Below are 25,870 nucleotides of genomic sequence, written 5' to 3'. Positions count from 1 at the left end.
CCTCTCTGTGCCGCTTACTTTCGTGTTCTAGCTTGAAACAGCTTTTCAGTGACTTACTTCCTAACCTTCCTCTGCAAGTTCTCTCAGAAACTTTTAAGGTCAAGAGAGGAGCTTATGGAAATGTCAAACCCACATTAAAACCCAGGAGGCCCCAAGGCCACTCGTGGGAGACCAGCAGGGAGGAAAGATCTCTAGGCTCATAGGCCAGGGCTGTGGTCTTCATGTTCCCCGACCCCTTTGGTGATCTGAGGAAAGTTCTAGCCCATTCCCAGGACAGTATGCTCATATTGTTTGCATACAGTTCGAGGGCGTTCACACATACACACACACACCCCAAGACCATTTGTGGACCCAGATTAGAAGCCCTGAGGATCCTAGGCCCAGAAGAAAGGGCCTTGCCAGAGGCCACACAGGCCACCAGGAGCCAGGCCCCTGGAGGGGTCAGCGGGGCCTACCCTATACCACCCTACCCTTTTCTTCCAACACAGCCAGGCCTGCACACTGCAGGCTAGACAACCTTCCAGCTGGTGTCCCCAGCACCCAGCCCACGTTTCTCTCCTCCTCGGGCACCAGAATTCTTCCTGGTTGCACTCTAAGCTCCAGATCACAAAGTCCAGTCCTTTTGTTGTGCACTGTTCACTCCCCCATAGACCACCCTGTTCCTCTGGGGAACTTGTCTATAACTAGACCCATTCCTGGTAGTCCAGCATTAAGAAAACTCAGCACCTCTGCTCACCCATATCCATCCTGGGTAGTGCTGGGGACACAGGAAGGACAGCCCTAGCCCTGTCCCTCCAGGGCTTACAGTCCAGGGAAAGAGACAAGAAGTCCCTGGCCAGTAACAGCTGAGAGGGGTGGCATGGGACTGGGCAGCCCAGAGGGGCCACATAACCCAGCCTGGGTGTGGGACATCAGGGAAGACTTCCCGAAAAAGGAGACACTCGGGCTGAGACCAAGGAAGGATGAGTAGGCGGCAGCAGCAGGAGACTGCAGGGCCTGAGGGAGGTGCTCGCTGGCTGGTTCTGGACCTAGGAGACGAAAGAGGGGGCCTGGTCAAGAGAGGTGGTCAGGCTGTAGCCATCAGGAAAGGCGCTCCTGGGGCCTGCCCACAGGAGTCTTGCAGGCCGTGGTGGGAATTTGGCTTTGTTTCTCGAAGGTCTCTGGGAGGAGAGTCAGGTCTGAGCTTTCCAAAACACCCTTCAGGCTGCTGTATGGAGAATGGATCAGAGGCTCAGGGGAGGCCCAGGTTGGGGGCCAGGGCAAAGCTGACAGAGAAGGAGGAGGGGAGGGGTGATTCTGGAACCTTTAGGTGGTGGAGAGGGCAGGACCAGTGACCACCTGGCCCTGAGGAAGAGCAGGGGCTTCCTCGGTTTCTGACAGGTCGTCGCCTCCACTCTGCCCATTCAGCCTCCTCCCACCTGTCTACACCTCCCCCTCCCTTAGAGACCCCATCCCTGTTCTCCGTTAGCCTCAAGGATTTGGGGGGTTGGGGTGCTCTTCTGGCTCAATAAAGACTTCCTGGTTGACATTCACATGGCAAGTGGTGTTTGGGGAAGGGCTTCAAAGGCAGCTCCTGGGGCCTCCCATTAGCACAGTGGATTGGGGCATGGCCACCCACTGGGGAACAGACCCCCAGGGCCTGCCTTCGTGGATGCTCGTGCTGTGCCAACCCTCTGGGTCCTACTGGTAGTGGCACTGGGTGTTGAGCTCATCATATGCCCCGGCCCCAGCCTCCTCTTGTCCCTCCCTTCGCTATTACTCTACTGATTGTGCTCATAACCCCCACACAGCCCTTTGCCTGGCACCCCCCCCCCCCATCTTCCCAGCACCAGCGCAAGCCCTGTATCCTTGTCAGGACTGAGTGGGCAGTCCCTTGGCCCTCTGACAAGCTGATCTGTGGACTGCTGTTCTCCCTGGAGGGGCTGGTGGAAGCCAATAGCTGCCTTCCCTCCCTGGCAGGGTTGGGGCGCCCTGCCGCTCCCCTAGGCCTTAGCAACACATCTTTCCCAAGGTTGTCCTCAAAGTGAGGGGCCACGGGTTCCCTGTTCCACCCATTTTGGGGCTTCCTGGAGTTGGATGTCTTCTCCCTTGAATGAAGCCTGCAGGTTTTCCAAGGGCGGGGCTGCAGTGTGCCTTCTGCTGGGTGGGGGGAGTTTCCTGTCTCCCTCAGAGGCTTTAGAAGTCAGGGCTTTAGAAGTCTTCCCCTCACATGGGCAGACAGCAGGGCCAGGGCTCCCACCTCCCAGGGGGCAGCTGGGCAGAGAGGACAGGCCCACTCTCCGCCTCCTCGCAGCCACCAACCTGTGCTTTGCGGAGCGGAACGTGTACACGTCAGAGGTGCTGGCCGTGGTGATGCAGCAACTGATGGAGCAGAGCCCCCTGCCCATGCTGCTCATGAGGACCGTCATCCAGTCCCTGACCATGTACCCCCGCCTGGGGGGCTTCGTCATGAACATCTTGTCCCGCCTCATCATGAAGCAGGTAACCCACCCCTGGCCACCCCGCCCCCAGGCTGCAGACAGCAGCAGACCTAACCAGCAGGCTTCTAGTCTGCTTGCCCTCCCCTTCCCCTGACCCCAGAGGAAGCCTGGTGGAGGACAGCAGGCTCTGCTCTGCCTCCTTGCCAAGAAAATAGCAGTGCTCCGGGGTCTATGACTGAGCCAGCTCCCAGGTGATGAGGGAGGGCAGCTGGGTGGTAGGAGCTATGGTAACCCTCAAGGGGTGTGCACCCAGGAGAGGCATGGCTGCTTCTCACCCTCCACTGCTGTGTGCCCGGCCAGGATGCATCCCAGAGCTGAAAAATGGTCCAGTTTTTTAAGAAGTGCTAGAAATTTGGGCTTTAGAAATACGACAAAGCCAGGTGTGATGGCTCACACCTGTAATGCCAACTCCTTGGGCGGCCGAGGCAGGAGGACTGCTTGAGCCCAGGAGTTTGGGGCTGCAGTAAGGAAGAAACACGCCACTCACTGCACTCTAGCCTGGGCGACAGATTAAGACCGTGTCTCAAAAAAAAAAAAAAAAAAAAATACCGTGATGGAACAAAAAAACAAATCCCGCAGGGCTAATGTCGCCCCCTGGAGGCTGCCGTGAGAATGTACATGTGACCTGGGACGGGTCCCGGCGCCAGCATGGACCTGCGCTGTTTAGCAGGGCTAATGTCGCCCCCTGGAGGCTGCCGTGGGAATGTCATGAGACGTGCTCCCGCAGCACTTAGCCTAGGCCTGACCCAGGGGGAGCTCTGGTAAAAGGCGGCTCTGAGTTTGTTCCACCCCCTTCCCAAGTTGCCCTCATGGTCCAGCCTCCTGGATCGGGAAGACAAAAGGCCTCTGGAGGGAGGTCAGGGCTGCTTGTGGCCCATCCAGAGGAATCTTGGATGGTGGGATTTGGGCATGGTCTCGGCAAGGTCCTGGGGGACTGCCTGTGTGCCCCTCCCGACAGCTCCCTCCCTCCCTGGTTCAGGTGTGGAAGTACCCCAAAGTGTGGGAGGGCTTCATCAAGTGCTGCCAGCGCACCAAGCCCCAGAGCTTCCAGGTCATCCTGCAGCTGCCGCCCCAGCAGCTGGGAGCCGTCTTTGACAAGTGCCCTGAGCTCCGGGAGCCTCTGCTGGCCCATGTCCGCTCCTTCACCCCCCACCAGGTACCCCTTCCCCCCACCCCGGGTGTGCGGTGGGCGGCCCCCTGGGTCCTTCCGGTTGGTGGGGACTGGATGGAGGCGGATACAAGAAGGCCCTGCACTGCTGGGAGCTCTGGAGGGTTAGGGCCCCGGGACCTAAGGTGTGCAAGTGGGGTCTCTGTGCCAGAGCTGTCCCCAGCGCCCCCTTCCTGCTCTCCACCCAGCAAGCTCATATCCCTAACTCCATCATGACCATCTTGGAGGCCAGCGGTAAGCAGGAGCCAGAAGCCAAGGAAGCGCCTGCGGGGCCCTTGGAGGAGGTGAGGGCCCTGCAGCCCACCCATCTGGATCCTCAGACTCCCACCCCCTACCCCAAGCCAGCAAGGCTCACCATGGCCTCCTCCCGACCCCGAGAGACTCAGGCCACCCCTGCCTGTGAGCCACCCGTCTCCCAGGGGATGCTCCTGCTGGAAGGGAGTTGGGGGTCTGGGAGACAACTGCCCTTTCCTCCCCATGCCCTTCCTTGGTGAAGAACTCAAAGACCACCTCAGGGTGGTTCCTTCTCTTTCCCGCTGTCCTCTGAGCCACCCACCTCTGAGCTTCTTTCTGTGTGGCCCTCCCCACCCTCAGGACGACCTGGAGCCTCTGGCCTTGGCCCCGGCCCCGGCCCCCCGGCCCCCACAGGACCTCATTGGCCTGCGGCTGGCCCAGGAGAAGGCCTTAAAGCGGCAGCTGGAGGAGGAGCAGAAGCTGAAGCCTGGAGGAATGGGAGCCCCCTCCTCTTCCTCCTCCTCTCTCTCTCCCTCGGCCCGGCCGGGCCCGCCCCCATCTGAGGAAGCCATGGATTTCCGGGAGGAGGGGCCTGAGTGCGAGACCCCTGGCATCTTCATCAGCATGGATGACGACTCAGGGCTGACCGAGGCCGCGCTGTTGGACTCTAGTCTCGAGGGCCCCCTACCCAAGGTAGGGAGAGCAGCCTTCGCAGCGAAGGAGGAAGCCGGATCTGGGCCGGGGTGAAGGTGGGGGACGGGCATCAGGGGACAGGGCCTGAATGGGAGCATGGAGGGGACCACGCCATCCAACCGGCTCCCCTTTCCTTCCCCGGTCATCAGGAGACGGCAGCGAGCGGCCTGACCTCTAAGGAGGAGCGGAGTCCCCAGACCCTGGCACCTATTGGAGAAGATGTCGTGAAGACCCCCAGCCCGGCTGCTGAGGACGCCAGGGAACCCGAGGCCAAGGGGAACAGCTGACGGGGCTGGGGGCGGGGAAGGGGGATGGGACGGGGACGCGGGGCTGGGGGACGGGGCGGGGCTTGACCTGCAGGTGCTTTGCCTTAAAAAAAAAAACAATAAAAGATGTGAACTTGGGCAAGTTACTGAAAAGAAAAAGGGTGGGCCTGGGGCGTGGGTGCCGTCTTGAGTCTGGCGCGACGTCCGCCGTGGGGCTGCGCGGGATCGGGAGTGCGCGCCGCCCGGAGCCTGCGCGGAACCCACCCTGGCCCGGCTCCCCGCGCCCTTCCCGGGTAACGGCCCCCGCTTCCGGTGCTCAGAAACCGGCGGTGTGGACAGGTAGCTCGCTTGGCTTCCTTGTCTGTAAGCCTTTCTCCTAGAGGTCTGTTCCTCCTGGCGAACCATGGGGGACCTGCCGCCCTACCCTGAGCGCCCTCCCCAGCAGCCCCCGGACCGGAGGACTTCCCAGGCTTCCCAGAGGCAGCACAGTCAGTACCAAGTTCAGCCCCCGGCAGCGGACCCCGAGGAGGGGCAGCAGATAGCGCCAGACGCCCGGCGTAACGCCCCGGGTTGGTCACAGAGGGGCAGCCTGTCCCAACAGGAGAGTTTGCTGATGCCCCGGGCCTTCCAGGCTGAGGAAGCCCAGATGGGTAGCATGGAGTACCCATCCATGAACACGGGCTTTCCCTTGGAGTTCCAGCCCCAGGCTTACTCGGATGAAAGCAGGATCCAGGCCGCCGAGCTCACCACCAGCCTAATGCAGCGGCTCCAGCAGGGCCAAAGCAGCCTGTTGCAGCAACTGGATTCCACCTTCCCGGAGCCCCCAGTCAACCCCTTGGACCCGTTCAACCTCTACCAGACAGACCAGTTCTCTGAAGGTGCCCAGCACGGGCCCTACGTAAGGGATGATCCTGCCTTTCAGTTCTCGCCCTCTGAGCTGGGCTTCCCACACTACAGTGCCGAAGTGCCTGAGCCCGAGCCTCTGGAGCTGGCCGTGCAGAACGCCAAAGCCTACCTGCTGCAGACCAGCATCAGTTGCGACCTCAGCCTGTGAGCAGGGGCTAGGAGTGGGGCGGGTGGGGGACCCAGGCAGGGAGGGGCCCCACCCAAGTCTCTACCTCTACCTCAAGTCAGTCAGACAAGGTATTGTCCCTCATGGAAAACCAGTGGCTGCTCCCAGCCTCTAATTCAGCTCAGAGTTGGAATCAGTGCTAACAACAGCTAGCATTCACTTCCCAGACATGTGCCAGCACTGCACACACTCACACCTAATTCTCAGCGGAGATGAGCCCATCAGCTCATCCTGCTTTACAGAGGAGGACACTGAGACACGGAGAAGTTGGGTCGCTTACCCAAAACTACACAGCTAGGATGTGGCAGAGTCAGGATTCCAGAACACATGATTTGGCTCCCCAAGTCCTCTTGCTTTTTTTTTTGTTTGTTTTCCCCCAGACATAATCTCACCCTGTCGCCCAGGCTGGAGCACAGTGGTGCGATCTCAGCTCACTGCAACCTCTCCCTCCTGAGTTAAAGTGATTCTTCTGCTTCAGCCTCCCGAGTAGCTGGGGTTACAGGCGCGCTCCACCTCACCCAGCTAATTTTTGTGTTTTTAGTGGAGAGAAGGTTTCACCATGTTGCCCAGGCTAGTTTCAAGTTCTTGACCTCAAGTGATCTGCCCATCTTGGCCTCCCAAAGTGCTGGGATTGCAGGCATGAACCACCGTGCCCAGCCCTCCTGAGACCCTCTTATCCTGCAACTAAACCTCCCTGCCTGAGGAAGATACTTGCCAAAGCCACTTAGCTGTAGTCACAATACACTGCTCTCAGCCTCCATTAGATGCCTAGGACGCTCTCCTTATAGGGGAGTGGGCAAGAAACAGAAAAAGTGATCAACTGAAGCTAAGGGCTCAGGTCAAAAATAAGGGAGGCTAAGAGGGCTAGGGAACACATAAAATAGTGGGGGTCTGACCGGGCGTGGTGGCTCACACCTATTATCCCAGCACTTTAGGAGGCCCAGACGGGCGGATCACCTGAGGTCAGGAGTTCAAGACCAGGCTTGCCAACATAGTGAACCCCCGTCTCTACTGAAAAATACAAAAATTATTACGGCATGGTAGCATGGGCCTGTAATCCCAGCTCCTTGAGAGGTTGAGGCAGGAGAATCGCTTGAACCCAGGAGGCAGAGGTTGCGGCGAGCCGAGATCATGCCACTGCACTCCAGCCTGGGCAACAGAGCGAGACTCCGTCTCAAAAAAAATAAATTGTGTGGGTCAGAGAAGGCCTGTCCAAGGAGGTGACATTTGATTAGGGCCCTGAAGGAGGCGAGGGAGAGCATCTTACAGATAACTGGAGGAAGAGTGAGCCAGGCAGAGCGCACGACACATGCAAAGTCTCTGAGGCTTGCTGTTTTTGAGGAGCTGGTATGTCTGGAACCAAGGGAGGAAGAGGGAGAGCGGGAGAAATGACATTGATGAAGTAATGGTTCTTACTAAAGCACAAAGCCGGCCCTCTCCCTCCAATGCTCAGAATCTGCTATGGCTCCCCATTACCCGTGAGGGAAGCTCAGACTCCTCACCACAGCCTTCAAGGCTCCTGACCTGAGACATACTAGGCCTTGCTCATGTCTGTAATCCCAGGACTTTGGGAGGCCGAGGCAGACAGATCACTCGAAGTCAGGAGTTCGAGACCAGCCTGGCCAACATGGCAAAACCCGTCTCTACTAAAAATACAAAAAGCCAGGCGTGGTGGTGCAGGCCTGTGATCTCAACCACTCAGGAGACTGAGGCAGGAGAACCACTTGAACCGGGAGGCAGAGGCTACAGTGAGCCAAGATCGTGCCAATGCACTCCAGCCTGAGCAACAGAGTGAGACTCTGTCTCAAACAAGCCAACAAACAAAAGGCCTTATATGGTTCAGCCCCTGCCCACTGTCCAAATTTCATTTCTAGTCACTACCTGCTCCTTCCTCGGATCCTAGAATCTAGTCAGGATTAACCTCTGGCTATTCCCCAAGTGCCAGCTTTTCAGAGCTTCAGGCTGTCTTCCTGAGAAGCCCTAGCCAAAGTCTCACTTCTTCTTACCTTTCCCAACTTCCATGATGGCCCAACACCACACCAAAGACTGCCAACAAAACAGTTTCCGCACAGCAAAAGGTGACACATAACATGCTTGGAAATCAGACCAACTTGGTTTCAAAGGCTGACTGTGGCTGGGCCCGGTGGCTCACACCTGTAATCACAGCAGTTTGGGAGGCTGAGGCAGGCAGATCACTTGAGTCCAGGAGTTTGAGACCAGCCTGGGCAACATGGCAAAACCCCATCTCTACAAAAAGTACAAAAATTAGCCAGGTATGGTGGCACACGTGTAATCCCAGCTACCAGGGAGGCTGAGGCGGGAGAATCACTTGAACCCGGGAACCAGAGGTTGCAGTGAGCCAAGACCGAGCCACTGCACTCCAGGTTGGGTGACAAAGTGAGACCTTGTGTCAAAAAAAAGAAAAATACAAATGCTGGCCAGGCACAGTGGTTCACGCCTGTAATCCCAGCACTTTGGGAGGCCGAAGTGGGCAGATCACAAGGTCAGGGGTTTGAGCCCAGCATGGCCAACAAAGTGAAACCCCATCTCTACTAAAAATACAAAAATTAGCTGGGGATGGTGGTGTGCGCCTGTAGTCCCAGCTACTCAGGAGACCGAGGCGGGAGAATCGCTTGAACCCAGGAGGCAGAGGTGGTGGTGAGCTGAGATCACACCACTGCACTCCAGCCTAGGCAACAGAGCAAAATTCTGTCTCAAAAATAATAATAAGAAGAATACAAATGTTGGCTAGGTGTGGTGGCTCATGCCTGTAATCCCAACACTTTGGGAGGTCGAGGAAGGCGGATCACCTGAGGTCAGGAGTTTGAGACCAGCCTGGCCACCATGATGAAACTGTGTCTCTACAAAAAATACAAAAACATTAGCGGGACGTGGTGGTGTGCGCCTGTAATCCCAGCTACTTAGGAGGCTGAGGCAGGAAAATCGCTTGAACCCAGGAGACAGAGGCTGCAGTGAGCCAAGGTCGCACCACTGCACTCCAGCCTGGGTAACAGAGCGAGACCCCGTCTGAAAAATAAATTTAAAAAATAAAATTGCAAACCCTCTCCCATCCCTGGCACCCCCAGGCCCCATTCAGTACTTTATGTGTCACCCTATAAATTACCACCCCATGCCTGACACGCTGTATATATTTTGCTTGTTTGATTAGTCTGTCTCATAAGAATGTCAGCCGGGAGGCCATGCATGGTGGCTCACGCCTGTAATCCCAGCACTTTGGGAGGCCGAGGCGGGCAGATCACCAGGTCAGGAGGTAGAGACCATCCTGGCTAACACGGTGAAACCCTGTCTCTACTGAAAATACAAAAAATTAGCCGGGTGTGGTGGCAGGCACCTGTGGTCCCAGCTACTTAGGAGACTGATGCAGGAAAACAGCGTGAACCCAGGAGGCGGAGCTTGCAGTGAGCCGAGATCGCGCCACTGCACTCCAACCTGGGCGACGGAGCGAGACTCTGTCTCAAAAAAAGAATGTCGGCCAGGCATGGTGGCTTATGCCTGCAATCCCAGCACTTTGGGATGCTGAGGCGGGCAGATCACGAGGTCAGGAGTTCAGGACCAGCCTGACCAATATGGTGAAACCCCGTCTTTACTAAAACTACAAAAATTGGCCGGGCATGGTGGCGGGTGCCTGTAATCCCGGCTACTTGGGAGGCTGAGGCGGGAGAATCGCTTGAACCCGGGAGGCAGAGGTTGTAGTGAGCAGAGATGCACCACTGCACTCCAGCCTGAGCAACAGAGCAAGACTCCATCTCAAAAAATAAATAAATAAATAAAAATAAGTAAATAAATAAATAAATGTCAGCTACACCTGGGCAGGAACCTTTTCTGTTCCCTACTGTGTCCCCAGCACCAGGCACAGGGCCAGGCACATGGGAGCCGGCTCAGTGAGCTGAGCGAGTGAGGCCCCTCTCTTCCCACTCCTCCTGTGGGAGGCAGGTACGAGCACCTGGTGAACTTGCTGACCAAGATCCTGAACCAGCGGCCCGAGGACCCCTTGTCTGTCCTGGAGTCGCTGAACCGCACCACGCAGTGGGAGTGGTTCCACCCCAAGCTGGACACGCTGTGGGACGATCCCGAAATGCAGCCCACCTACGAGATGGCAGAGAAACAGAAGGCGCTATTCACCCGGAGTGGAGGCGGTGCCGAAGGCGAACAGGAGATGGAGGAGGAGGTGGTGAGTGAGCCAGTCAGGAGAGGTGGGCTTCAGGGTCAGTGGGAGCCCAAGCATACTTAGGGCACAGCCTGTGCCGAGGCCCGGAGGCAAAAGACAGCATTGGACAATCCAGTCACAAAATAACTTCAGTCTCGGCAGGATGGGGTGGCTTATGCCTGTAATCCCAGCACTTTGGGAGGCCGAGGTGGGTGGATCACGAGGTCACGAGTTCAAGACCAGCCTGGTCAATACGGCAAAACGCTGTCTCTACTAAAAATACAAAAATTAGCTGGGTGTGATGGCGGGCACCTGTAATCCCAGCTACTCAGGAGGCTGAGACAGGAAAATCACTTGAACCCAAAGATGGAGGTTGAAGTGAGCCGATCCCGCCACTGTACTCCAGCCTGGGCAACAGAACATAACTCTGTATCAAAAAAAAAACAATAAAACAAAAACAAAAAAACAAAAACAACTTCAGTCTCATGGGTGCCCCCAGTGGAGGAGGCAGGACCAGGTCACAGGAGGCCTTGAACACCAGGCAAAAGATGTGGGCTTTCTCCTGAGGCCACTGGAGCACCGTTGAATGGTTTGAAGCAAAGGAAAGGCTGTCAGCTCTGCTTTTTATTTTTTTAATTTTTATTTTATATATATATATATATATATATATATATATTTAAAATATAGGCCGGGCGCGGTGGCTCAAGCCTGTAATCCCAGCACTTTGGGAGGCCGAGACGGGCGGATCACAAGGTCAGGAGATCAAGACCATCCTGGGTAACACGGTGAAACCCCATCTCTACTAAAAATACAAAAACTAGCCGGGCGAGGTGGCGGGCGCCTGTAGTCCCAGCTACTCGGGAGGCTGAGGCAGGAGAATGGCGTAAACCCGGGAGGCGGAGCTTGCAGTGAGCTGAGATCCGGCCACTGCACTCCAGTCCGGGCGACAGAGCAAGACTCCGCCTCAAAAAAAAAAAAAAAAAAAAAATTAAAATATATATAGTTTTTTCAGCCGGGCACGGTGGCTCATGCCTGTAATCCCAGCACTTTGGGAGGCCAAGGCAGGCAGATCACCAGGTCAGGAGATCGAGACCATCCTGGCTAACACAGTGAAAACTCGTCTCTACTAAAAATACTAAAGATTAGCCAGGCATGGTGGCGGGTGCCTGTAGTCCCACCTACTCAGGAGGCTGAGGCAGGAGAATGGCGTGAACCCAGGAAGCGGAGCTTGCAGTGAGCCAAGATCGCACCACTGCACCCCAGCCTGGGCGACAGAGCGAGACTCCGTCTCAAAAAACAGAAAAAAAAAATTAAAAAAAAAAACATACACACACACACACACACACACACACACACACACATATAGTTTTTTCTTTTTTTTTGAGACATAGTTTTACTGTCTCCTGGGCTGGGGTGCAGTGGTGTGATTTTGGCTCACTGCAACCATCACTTCCTGAGTTCAAGTGATTCATGATTCTCCTTCCTCAGCTTACTGAGTACCTGGGACTACAGGCAAGTGCCACCATGCCCAGCTAATTTCGGGGGGTATTTTTTGGTAGAGATGGGGTTTCACTGTGTTGGCCAAGCTAGTCTTGAGCTCCTGACCTCAAGGGATCCACCCGCCTCGGCCTCCCAAAGTGCTGGGATTACAGGCATGAGCCACTGCCCCTGGCTGTTTTTGTTTGCTTGTTTTAATCTTTTAATTGGATTTTTCACTTAAGCATACCCTGAGAAGCTCTGCTTTTCAGAAAGCTAAGTCCGGCTGCCAGGCAGAGACGGAGACTGGTCTCTCGTACCATCCCCTACTCCTCTCTCCAGAAAACGATTTTGCCCTGCAGACATTTTCTGTGAAATTCAGTGCCTCCTGGAGTCTCTGGACACTGAATCGATTACTCCTTTTCTCCTAGCCTCAGTTTTTCAGTTTATAAATTGAGATCCACTAAGAACTGCAGCACCCAGGACTCATTAACATTCCACCGTCCTCAGAATACAAGATGCTCTTCGGCCGGGCGCGGTGGCTCATGCCTGTAATCCCAGCACTTTGGGAGGCCGCGACGGGCGGATCACGAGGTCAGGAGATCGAGACCATCCTGGCTAGCATGGTGAAACCCTGTCTCTACTAAAGAATACAAAAAACTAGCCGGGCCTGGAGCCGGGCGCCTGTAGTCCCAGCTACTCGGGAGGCTGAGGCAGGAGAATGGCATAAACCCAGGAGGCGGAGCTTGCAGTGAGCTGAGATCCGGCCACTGCACTCCAGCCTGGGTGACAGAGCGAGACTCTGTCTCAAAAAAAAAAGGATACAAGATGCTCTTCAACTCCTGCATGGGGTCAGGTCCCAATAAATCCATTATTAGTCAAAAATATTGGCCGGGCACCGTGGCTCACGTCTGTAATCCCAGCAACTTTGGGAGGCTGAGGTGGGCAGATCACCTGAGGTCAGGAGTTCAAGACCAGCCTGATCAACATAGTGAAACCCCATCTCTACTAAAAGTACAAAAATTAGTCAGGCGTGGTGGCAGGCACCTGTAATCCCAGCTACTCGGGAGGCTGAGGCAGGAGAATGGCTTGAACCTAGGAGGTGGATGTTGCACTGAGCCCAGATCGTGCCACTGTACTCCATCCTGAGTGTGAGAGCAAGACTCCATCTCAAAAAAACAAACAAAAGTCATAGGTCAAAAATGCATTTAATACCCTGATAAACCCACCCTAAAGTTGAAAACTCTAAGTCAAATTATCTTAAGTCTGGGACTGGCTATATTTAATTTCACAAACCCAGAATTGGATGATGCTTAAAATTGGGATGAAGTGTTCTTTCACTCGTTCAACAGACTTTTGTTCTGGACTCTATGATAATTCTGACACCTGCTTGGTCTCCTGCTAAGAGCTTTAGGAGCGTGCTCTCATTTCATCATGTAACTCAAGCGCCAGGCGTTCGTTCTACATGCTGTTACTCTCTGCACACAGAGCCAATAACTGAGACACTGAGAATCACCAGCTGGAGGGCTTTTCTTTTTTAAATTTTAATTAATTGTGACAGGGCCGGATGTGGTGGCTCACACTTGTAATCCCAGCACTATGGGAGGCCGAGGAGGGTGGATCACGAGGTCAGGACTAAAATACAAAAATTGTACTAAATACAAAAAATACAAACTACAAAAAATGTACTAAAAATACACAAACCAGCTGGGCATGGTGGTGCATGCCTATAATCCCAGCTACTGGGGAGGCTGAGGCAGGAGACTGGCTTGAACCCAGGAGGCGGAGGTTACAGTAAGCTGAGATCATATCACTGCACTCCAGCCTGGGTGACAGAGCAAGTATCAAAAATAATAATAACAATAAATAAATAAATAATAAAGATTTCGGGACTGATTGAATAATAAAGTGTTGGTGACAGCCTTGTGGCCACGTGGATAGGGGCTGGCAGGCATTTCCCGGGGAGAAGGAAGGATATTGGTCTGTGGCCTGTGCCGATGTACATTACACTTCTTTCCCTGGCTTCTGAGCCAAAACTTTGCTGGCTTCTTTCTTTCTTTCTTTTTTTTTTTGAGATGGAGTCTCCCTCTGTCACCCAGGCTGGAGTGCAGTGGTGCGATCTCCGCTCACTGCAGTCTCCACCTCCTGGGTTCATGCCATTCTCCTGCCTCAGCCTTCCAAGTAGCTGGGACTACAGGTGCATGCCTCTACGCCTGGCTAATTTTTTGTATTTTTAGTAGAGAGGAGCTTTCACCATTTTAGCCAAGATGGTCTCAATCTCCTGACCTCGTGATCTGCCTGCCTCGGCCTCCCAAAGGGCTGGGGTTACAGGCATGAGCCATTGCGCGCGGCCGTAAACTTTGCTGGCTTCTAGTTGCAGCCTGCTTGCTTTCAATCCCTTTCTGAGCCGCGCTCTCTCTCTCTCTCTCTCTCTTTCTCCTTCTTTCCTTCTTCCTCTTTTTCCTCCTCCTCCTCCTCTCCTTTTCTTCTTCTCCTCTGCCCCACCCGTCCTCTGGCTGTGTGAATCAAGCAAATGGTATAGATGGAGGCAGTGAGGGCAGACTTATTACTATCCTCTAACATCACTGACCCTCCGTTCAAGACCTGTCTTCTCGTTTAACTTTCTGTGAAACATGGAGTTCGTGTTAGGAATGCATCAGGCCTCAAGTCACAGAAATCATGAATAAAAGTGGCTTCTTTGTTACAGGAACAAGAAGGTCAGGGTGGGTAAGGCATCTGAGCAATGCTACTGAGGACCAAGCAATTTCCACCATTCATCTCCACCACCATTAAGGGTGTACTACTTTGTCTCCCGTGTGTTGCCTCATGGTCCCAAGATAGCTGCTGTGGCTCCAGATCTTATATCCCCATTCCAGGCAGGAAGAATAGGGAAAGACAAAAGACAAAAGGCAAAAGATTTTCTCCTAGTGTGGTTTTCCCTTTTCTTCTCCATCAGAGACATCCTCTCCAAGGGCTTTCCCTACATCTCACTGGCCAGCACGAGAGGCCTGAGCAGCTGAGTTACAGAATCTTTTAGGTTTCTTTTTCTTTTCTTTTCTCTTTTCTCTCTTCTCTTCTCTTCTCTTCTCTTCTCTTCTCTTCTCTTCTCTTCTCTTTCTTGAGACAGAGTCTCACTCTGTCACCCAGGCTGGAGTGCAGTGGTGTGATCTTGGCTCACTGCAACCTCCACCTCTCAGGTCCAAGCGATCCTCCTGCCTCAGCCTCCCAAATAGCTAGGATTACAGGCGCCTGTCACCACGACTGGCTAATTTTTGTATTTTTTGTAGAGACAGTCTTTCACCATGTTGGCCAGACTGGTCTCAAACTCCTAACCTCAAGTTATCTGCCTGCCTTGGCCTCCCTAAGTGCTGGGATTTCAGGCGTGAGCCACCACATCAGGCCTCTTTTTATTTTTTGAGACTGTGTCTCACTCTGTTGCTCAGGCTGGAGTGCAGTGGAGCAATCTCAGCTCACTGCAAACTCCGCCTCCCTGGTTCAAATGATTCTCCTGCCTCAGCCTCCTGGGTAGCTGGGATTACAGGCGCCCGCTTGTATGGCTGGCTAATTTTTGTATTTTTAGTAGAGACAGAGTTTCACCATGTTGGCCAGGCTGGACTCGAATTCCTGACCTCAACTGACCAGCCGGCCTGGGCCTTTCAAAGTGCTGGGATTATAGGCGTGAGCCACTGCACCCAGCCTCTTTTAGCTCTCTTGACTCTAGAAAAGTCTGGCAAAGGTAGACTAGGGAGCGGAGCTTCAGCATTCTCCCCTCTGCCCTCCACCCTACCCTGCGCAGGGGGAGACACCCGTGCCCAACATCATGGAGACTGCTTTCTACTTCGAGCAGGCCGGCGTCGGCCTGAGCTCCGACGAGAGCTTCCGCATTTTCCTGGCCATGAAGCAGCTGGCGGAGCAGCAGCCAATCCACACCTGTCGCTTCTGGGGCAAGATCCTGGGAATGAACCGCAGCTACCTGGTGGCCGAGGTGGAATTCCGGGAGGGCGAGGAGGAGGCGGAGGAGGAGGAGGTGGAGGAGATGACGGAGGGTGGCGAGGTCATGGAGGCGCACGGCGAGGAGGAGGGCGAGGAGGACGAAGAGAAGGCCGTGGACATCATCCCTAAGCCCGTGTGGAAGCCGCCGCCCGTGATCCCCAAGGAGGAGAGCCGCTCAGGCGCCAACAAGTACCTGTACTTTGTGTGCAACGAGCCGGGCCTGCCGTGGACGCGGCTGCCCCACGTCACCCCGGCCCAGATAGTGAACGCCCGAAAGATCAAGAAGTTCTTCACAGGCTACCTGGACGCACCGGTGGTCAGCTACCCGCCCTTCCCGGGCAACGAGGCCAACTACCTGCGGGCCCAAATAGCCCGCATCTCGGCTGCCACGCAGGTCAGCCCGCTGGGCTTCTATCAGTTTAGCGAGGAGGAGGGCGACGAGGAGGAGGAAGGTGGTGCTGGGCGCGACTCCTATGAGGAGAACCCCGACTTCGAGGGCATCCCCGTGCTGGAGCTGGTCGACTCCATGGCCAACTGGGTGCATCACACACAGCACATCCTGCCGCAGGTGAGCGCCGGGACTCCCACCTCCCACATGGCAGGGGCAGGGGGCTCGCGCATGACCCTGCAGTACTGACCTCAAGCTCTTACTCTCTGCCAGGCAACTAACATTCATTCGTTCATTCATCCATCCATTCATTGGTTCAACAGATACTGGCGGATAATCCCGTCAGAAACCTTTGGGGACAGAGGCATTTTTTTTTTCTTTTCTTTCCGTCTTTTTTTTTTTTTTTTTTTTTTTTTTTTTTGGTGGGGGGGAACGGAGTCTCTGTCACCCAGGCTGGAGTGCAGTGACGCGATCTCAGCTCACTGCAGCCTCCACCTCCCAGGTTCAGACGATTCTCCTGCCACAGCCTCCTGAGTAGCTGGTACTACAGGCACACACCGCCACACCCGGCTAATTTTTTGTATTTTAGTAGAGATGAGGTTTCACTGTGTTGCCCAAGCTGGTCTCAAACTCCTGGGCTCAGACAATCCGCCCGCCTTGGCCTCCCAAAGTGCTAGGATTATAGGGATGAGCCACTACGTCCGGTCCTTTTTTTTTCTTCTTCTTCTCTTTCCTTTTTTTTTTTTTTTTTTGAGACAGAGTTTTGCTCTTGTCACCCAGGCTAGAGTGCAATGGCGTGATCTTGGCTCACTGCAACCTCCGCCTCCCTAGTTTAAGCAATTCTTCTGCCTCAGCCTCCCAAGCAGCTGGGATTACAGGCATGCACCACCAGGCCCAACTAATTTTGTACTTTTAGGAGAGACAGGGTTCCTTCATGTTGGTCAGGCTGGTCTCAAACTCCTGACCTCAGGTGATCTGCCCGCCTCAGCCTCTCAAAGTGCTGGGATTACAGCACTTTGAGCCACCACTCCCAACTTTTTTTTTTTCTTTTAACACATAGCTTCTTGCTGTGTCACCCAGGCTGGCATGCAGTGGCACGATCATAATTCACTGCTACCTTGACCTCCAGGGCTCAAGCAATCCTCCTGCCTCAGCCTCCCGAGTAGCTAGGACTACAGGCACGTACCACCACAACTATGCCTGGCTAATTTGTTTTTTTCTTTTTCTTTTTGTTTTTCCTGAGACAGATTCTCGATCTATTGCCCAGGCTGGAGTGCAGTGGCATGATCTTGGCTCACTGCAAGCTCTGCCTCCTGGGTTCATGCCATTCTCCTGCCTCAGCCTCCTGAATAACTGGGACTACAGGCGTCCGCCATCATGCCCGGCTAATTTTTTTGTATTTTTACTAGAGATGGGGTTTCAACATGTTAGCCAGGATGGTCTCGATCTCCTGACCTCGTGGTCCGCCCACCTCGTGCTGGGATTACAGGTGCCTGACACCACGCCCAGCTAAATTTTGTATTTTTTAGTAGAGATGGCGTTTCGCCATGTTGGCCAGGCTGGTCTCAAACTCCTGACCTCAAGTGATCCACCCACCTCAGTCTTCCAAAGTGCTGGGATTACAGGCATGAACCACTGCTTGGGAGGTGAACCCGGGAGGCGGAGCTTGCAGTGAGCTGAGATTGCACCACTGCACTCCAGCCTGGGTGACAGACCGAGACTCCGTCTCGGGAAAAAAAAAAAAAAAAGAATCAGCCGGGCGCGGTGGCTCAAGCCTGTAATCCTAGCACTTTGGGAGGCTGAGATGAGCGGATCATGAGGTCAGGAGATCGAGACCATCCTGGCTAACATGGTGAAACCCCGTCTCTACTAAAAGAAATACAAAAAAAAACTAGCCAGGCGAGGTTGCGGGAACCTGTAGTCCCAGCTACTCGGGAGGCTGAGGCAGGAGAATGGCATGAACCCGGGAGGCGGAGCTTGCAGTGAGGTGAGATCCGGCCACTGCACTCCAGCCTGGGCGACAGAGTGAGACTCCGTCTCAAAAAAAAAGAATCAATGAATGGGCCGTGGGTCAGGTGCGATGGCTCGCGCTAGTAATCCCAGCACTTTGGGAGACCGAGGCGGGTGGATCACTTGAGGTCAGGAGTTCGAGACCAGCCTGGCCAACATGGCGAAATGACGTCTCTACTAAAACGTACAAAATTTAGCTGGGCATGGTGTCAGGCACCTTAATCCCAGCTACTCGGGAGGCTGAGGCAGGAGAATCACTTAAACCAGAAGGCAGAGGTTGCAGTGAGCCAAGATCGTGCCACTGTACCCTAGCCTGGGCCACAGAGTAAAACTCTGTCTCAAAAAAAGAAAAAAAAGAAAAGAAAAAAAAAGAATCAATGAGTGAATGAATGCATGAATGGGGGTCACACAGTCAGGAGTCCTCATCTCAATGTAGCAGTTCTGTCGGCCCGTTTCCCACCTCCTCTTAACTGTGCGGCTAAACCTTGCCCTCTTGCCCGTGCCTGGGTCTCTGAGGACAAGGCTGTGCTTCAGTCCTGTCGGCCCTTCACCTCCCCCACAGGATGCAGGCTGGGCTCTGTGCACTGGGGCCATCGCCTGAGCTTCCCCCACCCCTAGGGTCGCTGCACTTGGGTGAACCCTTTGCAGAAGACAGAGGAGGAAGAGGACCTGGGGGAGGAGGAAGAGAAGGCTGATGAGGGGCCAGAGGAGGTAGAGCAGGAGGTTGGCCCCCCACTGCTAACGCCACTTTCAGAAGATGCGGGTAAGGAAACCTTCTCAGCCTGTACACCACTAGCTGGGGAGGGCTAGGAAGAAAGGGAGGGGTGGCTGGACTGCTGGGGTCCATCTCCCCGGTCCTTCCCTCCCAGCCTCAGAGGCTCTCTCAGCTAAAAAATGGGCGTGATCACAGTGGCCCCATCACAGTGGCCCCCTGCCCCTGCCATGTGGGAGGCGGGAGTCCCCGCGCTCACCTGCGGCAGGATGTGCTGTGGGAACACGTCCATAGACTTGTGGCAATGGCCCAAACCTTAGAATGTGGCCTTTTGAGTCCCACGTGGGCCTGGAGGGAGGGGGATGTAGTTGGGGAGCCCTCCCTAAAGACTGGAGCTGGGTGTGTGTGTGTGTGTGTGTTGTTGTTTTGAGATGGAGTCTTGCTCCGTCGCCCAAGCTGGGGTGTAGTGGTGCAATCTTGGCTCACTGCAACCTCAACCTCTCGGTTTCATGCAATTTTCTCATCTCAGCCTCCTGAGTAGCTGGATTGCAGGCATGTGCCACCACTCCCAGATAACTTTTGTATTTTTAGTAGAGATGGGGTTTCACCATGTTGGCCAGGCTGATCTCGAACTCCTGACCTCAAGTGATCCACCTTACTCAGCCTCCCAAAGTGCTGGGATTACAGGCATGACCCACTGTGCCCAACCTGGAGCTGGATTTTGGATGAATGGACAGGAATTTCGTAACGTTGGGGCCTCAGGCACCCACAGGGAAGTGGAGAGAGAGGCTAGGAGTGGGCCAGGGGACAAGTCCTGGATTTGAAGCCAGATCCTGCCAGCCTGTGCCCTGCCCTCTGCACCCTGGTCTAAACCGATGGCCAACTCAGGAGCGGAATCACAGCGGCTCCTCAGTCGGGAGGCCCTGCTGGGCACCAGGCACTGCAGCAGGTATGCGCAGACCTTGTCACCAGGCCTCACTGCCACCCTGCAACAAAGGCCAGATGAGTCTCCCCATTTCCTGGATGCAGCCAGCCGAGGTGGGTGGATCACCTGAGGTCAGGAGTTCGAGATCAGCTTGGCCAACATGGTGAAACCCTGTCTCTACTAAAAATACAAAATTAGCCGGGCGTGGTGGTGCATGCCTGTAATCCCAGCTACTCGGGAGGCTGAGGCAGGAGAATCGCTTGAACCCAGGAGGCAGAGGTTGCAGTCAGTCGAGCTCACGCCACTGCACTGCAACCTGAGTGACAAAGTGACGAGACTCTGTCTCCAAAAAAAAAAGAGCACGTGCGAGAGAGTGTGGTCTGCAGCCAGGGTTCAAACACCGCAGCCCGAGCTGTTGGTGGCTGTAGTTCCCCTTATGCCCCTCCAGGCCTCCCTTATTGCTGCCTGCCTTCCTCCAGGGTGCAGTGCAGGGCCTGAGGGCCTTCCTGACCCTGCTGCCCCCCTCTGCTGCCTCTCCACCACAGAAATCATGCACCTGGCACCCTGGACCACCCGCCTGTCCTGCAGCCTCTGCCCGCAGTACTCAGTGGCCGTTGTGCGCTCCAACCTCTGGCCTGGGGCCTATGCCTATGCCAGTGGCAAGTAGGTCTTCCCCCAGCCCCTCCCAGCAGGAGAATCCCTCAGGACTTCTTCAAGGCCTGGTTGGGCTGGGCAACTCACCAGAGTGGGCAGAGATGGGGAGGGCCCCCTTCTGGAAGCCCCTAGGACTGACCCCCTCATAGCTCCTCTGAGTTTCACCAGGGGCTAAAGTGGGAAATACCAGCCCACTAGGATGGGTCTTGGTGATAAGTCATGACGAGAGCATGGAGAATCAGAGGGTGGGAGGGACTGGCTAAGGTCACACAGCACTTGTGGGATACGAACCTGGAACTCCAGCCCCCTGATGACAGGGACAGAGTCCCTCTCTGGGGAAGCTAACTCCTTCCCTGGGGTCCCCTGGACAGTTCTTCCAGTTTTTTTGTTTGTGGTTTTGTTTTGTTTGAGATGGACTCTTGCTCTGTCACCCAGGCTGGGTGACAGTGCAGTGGCGCCATCCCAGCTCACTGCAACTTCCGCCTCCAAGGTTCAAGTGATTCTCCTGCTTCAGCCTCCCTAGTAGCTGGGACTACAGGCACATGCCACCACGCCTGGCTAATTTTTACATTTTCAGTGGAGACAAGATTTCACCATGTTGGCCAGGCTGGTCTCAAACTCCTGACCTCGAGTGATCTGCCCACCTCGGTCTCCCAAAGTGCTGGGACTACAGGCGTGGGCCACCACACCCGGCCTGTTCTTCCAATTGAAAGGCTCTTCTCTCTATGGGGCAGAAACCTTCCCTCCCACCACCAGTTGTTCCAAAAAGAATGGCAAGCTTGGACCAGATGCACTGGCTCATGCCTGTAATCCCGGCACTCTGGGTGGCCAAGGTGGGAGGATTGCTTGAGCCCAGGAGCTCGAGACCAGCCAGGGGAACATAGTAAGACCCTATCTGTACAAAAAAATAATAATAATAAATTTAAAACTCAGCTAGGCATAGTTGCACATACTACAGAGTCCCAGCTACTTAGGAGGCTGAGGCAGAAGGATTGCTTGAGCCCAGGAGGTCGAGGTTGCAGTGAGCTGTGATCGCACCACTGCACTCCAGTCTGGGCGACAGAGCAAGACCTTGTTTCAAAAAACAAGAATGGCAAGCCAAAGTCACTCCCACATCCTCCCACCCAGTTGCACACTCCCCACAGTCCTTCAGCCTTCTCCTCCAGGCACCTGGCAGCCCTCTGCTCTGCCGCGTGACAGGGGGTTTGCAGCTGGAGGTGGGCGCACCTACCAGCTTTGTCCACCAGATGGCAGGACGATTTTTCCTAGAATTTCCTTTTTAATCTCAATGTGAACTGGGACTGTATTCGCTCCTGTATGAATCACAGCCGTGGTGGGATTGCATGTAATCTGGATACTTTAACACATTCCTGGCATTTATTTTTTCCTTCTCTGGAAGCTGGGAAGAGGCACGTTTGCTTTTGCCAACTTCCTTCTTCAGGCCATACCCCAAGATGCCAACATTCCTCTGAAAGCAAATTATCCAAACTTGAGGCTCCACTTGTCCATCCATCCTCTGCCCCTACCCACCCAATGCTCTTCTGTCCCCCAACCCATTGTTCCATTGTTTTTTTTTCTTTTCTTTTTCTTTCTTTTTTTTTTTTTTTTTTTTGAGATGGGGTCTCTCTCTGTCACCCAGGCTGGAGTGCAGTGGAGTGATCACTGCTCACTGCAGCCTCCACCTCCTGGCCTCAAGCAACCCTCCCACCTCAGCCTTCCAACATACTAGGATTACAGACGTGAGCCACTGTGCCTGGCCTCATTTTTAAATATTTTCTTTTTTCTTTTTTTTTTTTTTTTGAGATGAAGTCTTATTTTGTTGCCCAGGCTGGAGTTTAGTGGTACGATCTCAGCTCACTGCAACCTCCACCTCCCGGGTTCAAGCCATCCTCCTGCCTCAGCCCTCCCAGTAGCTGGGATTACAGGCATGGGCCACCACGCCCAGCTAATTTTTGTATTTTTAGTAGAGACGGGATTTCGCCATGTTGGCCAGGCTGGTCTCCAACTCCTGACCTCAGGTGATCCACCCACCTCGGCCCCTCAAAGTGCTGGGATTACAGGCGTGGGCCACCGCGCTCGGCTCTCTCTGCCTCTTTATCGGTCTCTGTCTCCCTCTCTCCCTACCTCTTAGTCCCCTCCCTTTCCTCCCATCTGTTCCTCTTCCTTCTGTAGTTAAAATTCTGCAGAAAGGCTGAATTGGCTGGGTTAGGACTGGGCACTAATCTCCTTGTTCATTATCAATCTCCTCTTAGCAGAATATAGGCACAACCCAGGGATTTTTTTTTTTTTTGAAATGGAGTCTTGCTCTGTCACCCAGGCTGGAGTGCAGTGGTGTGATCTCCGCTCACTGCAACCTTCATCTCTTGGATTCAACGGATTCTCATGCCCCAGCCTCCTGAGTAGTTGGGACTACAGGCGCCTGCTACCACGCCCAGCTAATTTTTATATTTTTTGTAGAGATGGGGTTTCACCAGGGTGGTCTTGAGCCCCTGACCTCAGTTGATCCTCCCACCTCGGCCTCCTAAAGTGCGGGGATTACAGGCCTGAACCACCACACCCGGCAGGGATTTTTGTCTAGTTTGCTTACTGCTGTGTCCCCAGCACGTAGACAATTTTATTTATGTCCCACATAATATGTCACATATTTATATGTCACATATAAATAAATTGATATCCAACATAAAATTATGTCTTATGTAAATAAAATAGGAGCCGCATATATAATTTAAATTTGTTTTTTTATTTTTAGTTACTTACTTCTTGATTTATTTTGAGACAGGTTCTCACTCTGTCACCCAGGCTGGAGTGCAGTGGCGTGATCACAACTTACTGCACCCTCAAACTGCTGGGCTCCAGCAATCCTCCCACCTCAGCCTCCCCAGTAACTGGAACCACAGGCATGTGCCACTGCAACTGGCTAATTTTTACACTTTGGAGGCAGGCAGATCACTTGATGTCAGGAATTTGAGACCAGCCTGGCCAACATGGTGAAACCCCCTCTGTACTAAAAATACAAAAATTAGGCCAGGCACGGTGCCTCATGCCTGTAATCCCAGCACTTCGGGAGGCCGAGGCGGGCAGATCACTTGAGGTCAGAAGTTTGAGACCAGCCTGGCTAACATGGTGAAACCCCATCTCTACTAAATATACAAAAATTAGCTGGGTGAAGTGGTGTGCACCTATAGTCCTAGCTACTTGGGAAGCTGAGGTGGGAGAATCACTTGAACCCAGGAGGCAGATTTTGCAGTGAACCCAGGAGGTGGAGTTTGCATCCAGCCTGGGTAATACAGAGAAACCCAGTGAGCACATTTCACCCTGCCATCCATAACTTTGCAGTCATGCTATGCACACGCTGGGTCCTACCCTTAAAGAAAGTTAAGGCTGGCCGGGTGCAGTGGCGCATGCCTGTAATCCCAGCACTTTGGGAGCCTGAGGCGGGCGGATCATGAGGTCAGGAGTTCGAGACCAGACTGGCCAACAGGGTGAAACCCCATCTCTACTAAAAATACAAAAATTAGCTGGACATGATGGTGGGTGCCTGTAGTCCCAGCTACACGGGAGGCTGAGGCAGGAGAATCGCTTGAACCAGGGAGGCGGAGGTTGAAGTAAGCTGAGATCACACCACTGCACTCCAGCCTAGGCAACAGAGTGAGACTCCGTCTCAAAAAAAAAAAAAAAAAAAAGAAAGAAAGTAAAGTCTGGGGTCTTTGAGGGAGAATTTCACAGTGTCTCACTACCTCTCCAGAAAGTTTGAGAACATCTACATCGGCTGGGGTCACAAGTACAGCCCCGAGAACTTCAACCCTGCCCTGCCAGCCCCCATTCAGCAAGAGTACCCCAGTGGCCCAGAGATCATGGAGATGAGTGACCCCACAGTGGAAGAGGAGCAGGCTCTGAAAGCAGCCCAGGAGCAAGCCCTGGGAGCCACAGAGGAGGAGGAGGAGGGCGAGGAGGAGGAGGAGGGCGAGGAGACAGATGACTGAGGCCCGCCTTCTAGCCACTTTCCCCAAGCAGATAGATAGCAAATTTCCCCTTAGAGGTCGTTAGGATGTATTAATATTTTCACTGTTTGCTTCCTGTCCCCAGAGGGCAGAGATAGAAAAGGAAGGCAACTGCTTCAAATAAAATTTCTCCACGGCGTTATGGATGAGCCATTCATTCATTTGTTCACCACATCTGTTGACGTGAACTCCAAGCTAGGACTGTTGGGCCCTGCAGAGGGCACAGACATTGCCTGGCAGTCTCTGCCACCTGTTTGGTTTGTGTTGTTGTCATTGTTTGAGACAGGGTCTCATTCTGTCACCCAGGTTGGAGTACAGTGGCACAATCTCAGCTCCCTGCAGCCTTGACCTCCCAGGCTCAAGCAGTCCTCCCATCTCAGCCTCCTGAGTAGCTGAGACTGCAGGTGCACGTCACCGCATACAGTAATTTTTGTAATTTTTGTAGAGACAGGGTCCTGAGGAACTAGGACTGCAGGCACAGGCCACCATGCCCAGCTACACTTTTTCAATTTTTGGGGGTCTCACTATGAAATGGGATTTATGTTGCCCAAGCCAGTCTTGAACTCCTGGCATCAAGCGATCTGCCTGTCTTGGCCTCCCAAAGTGTTGGGATACAGCTGTGAGCCACCGCGACCAGCCCCACCTGTTTTATTTGTTCATTTACCTCTCCATCAAACCATTATTGAAATGCCTCCTGTCAGCCCAGCCCTGTGCTGGGGACACAGAGGTGACCAACCAGCTGCAGCCCTGCCTTCCTGGGCCTCACAACATTATAGGGAGAGAGACTCATCTCCAGACAGTGACAGCCCAAATGGGGAAGCCCAGAGGACTGACGGAGCTCCCGAGCCAACTCTTAAAGGGTCAAGAAAAGAATGGGGAAAGGCATTCCAAGGATAGGGAACAGAATGTGCAAAGACCCAAGGGCAAGAGAGAGGGTGATATATTGGGGTAGTTTTTCAAGCCTCATTTTAGGTGATAGATAGTGTGAGGAGTTAGTGGTGAGAGATGAGATTGAAAAGAGGTTGACAGGGGCCAGATCACTTGGGGTTTAACTTTGCCCTGAGAGCACTAGGGCGCTACAGATGAATTTGAGCAGGGGAGGGCCCTGATCATATTCATGCTTTAGAAAGACCTCTCTAGGCCAGGTGCAGTGGGTCACACTCATAATCCCAGCACTTAGGGAGGCCGAGGTGGGCAGATCACCTGAGGTCAGGAGTTTGAGACCAGCCTGGCCAACATGGTGAAACCCCATCTCTACTAAAACTACAAAAAAGTAACCAGGTGTGGTGGCAGGTGCCTGTAATCCCAGCCACTCAGGAGGCTAAGGCAGGAGAATCACTTGAACCCAGGAGGTGGAGGTTGCAGTGAGCCAAAATCGTACCATTGCACTCCAGCCCACGTGACAAGAGCGAGGCTCCGTCTCAAAAACAAAAAACAAAACAAAACAAAACAAAAGGCCAGGTGCTGTGGTTCATGCCTGTACTCCCAGCACTTTGGGAGGCCGAGGTGGCTGGATCACCTGAGGTCAGGAGTTCAAGACCAAGACCAGACTGCCCAACATGGTGAAACCTCATCTCTGAGCTGAGATGGTGCCATTGCACTCCAGCCTGGGTGGCAGGGCAAGACTCTG

The 25,870-nt window shown here is 54.0% G+C and overlaps 2 protein-coding genes across 3 annotated transcripts in view; both read left to right on the top strand.

The window, feature by feature from the left end:
• Positions 1–4,987, top strand: part of SYMPK (symplekin) — a 48,119-nt gene extending 43,132 nt beyond the window's left edge. The window contains exons 23-27 of the mRNA XM_010377454.2: positions 2,294–2,481; positions 3,460–3,636; positions 3,837–3,932; positions 4,243–4,575; positions 4,725–4,987. Coding sequence (XP_010375756.1) covers positions 2,294–2,481; positions 3,460–3,636; positions 3,837–3,932; positions 4,243–4,575; positions 4,725–4,862 — 932 coding nt within the window. The 3' untranslated portion in view covers positions 4,863–4,987. The remainder of the gene's footprint in view (positions 1–2,293; positions 2,482–3,459; positions 3,637–3,836; positions 3,933–4,242; positions 4,576–4,724) is intronic.
• A 115-nt stretch (positions 4,988–5,102) lies between these two features.
• RSPH6A (radial spoke head 6 homolog A) lies at positions 5,103–24,382 on the top strand. Of its 2 annotated transcripts, none has more exons than XM_010377455.2 (6): positions 5,103–5,891; positions 9,868–10,105; positions 15,354–16,118; positions 18,567–18,711; positions 20,131–20,248; positions 23,985–24,382. In XM_010377455.2, the coding sequence occupies exons 1-6, from the start codon at positions 5,245–5,247 to the stop codon at positions 24,220–24,222; spliced, it is 2,151 nt and encodes a 716-aa protein (XP_010375757.1). In that variant the 5' UTR covers positions 5,103–5,244; the 3' UTR covers positions 24,223–24,382. The 2 variants fall into 2 exon arrangements, with proteins under 2 accessions (XP_010375757.1, XP_010375758.1); XM_010377456.1 differs by having other exon boundaries at positions 5,193–5,891; positions 23,989–24,327.
• The last annotated feature ends 1,488 nt before the right edge of the window (positions 24,383–25,870 follow it).

This window comes from Rhinopithecus roxellana, chromosome 12 (genome assembly GCF_007565055.1).
Source record: "Rhinopithecus roxellana isolate Shanxi Qingling chromosome 12, ASM756505v1, whole genome shotgun sequence".
Classification (NCBI taxonomy): Eukaryota; Metazoa; Chordata; class Mammalia; order Primates; family Cercopithecidae; genus Rhinopithecus; species Rhinopithecus roxellana.
The sequence above is the reverse complement of the archived record's forward strand: the minus strand, read 5'-3'. Positions and strand labels throughout refer to the sequence as shown.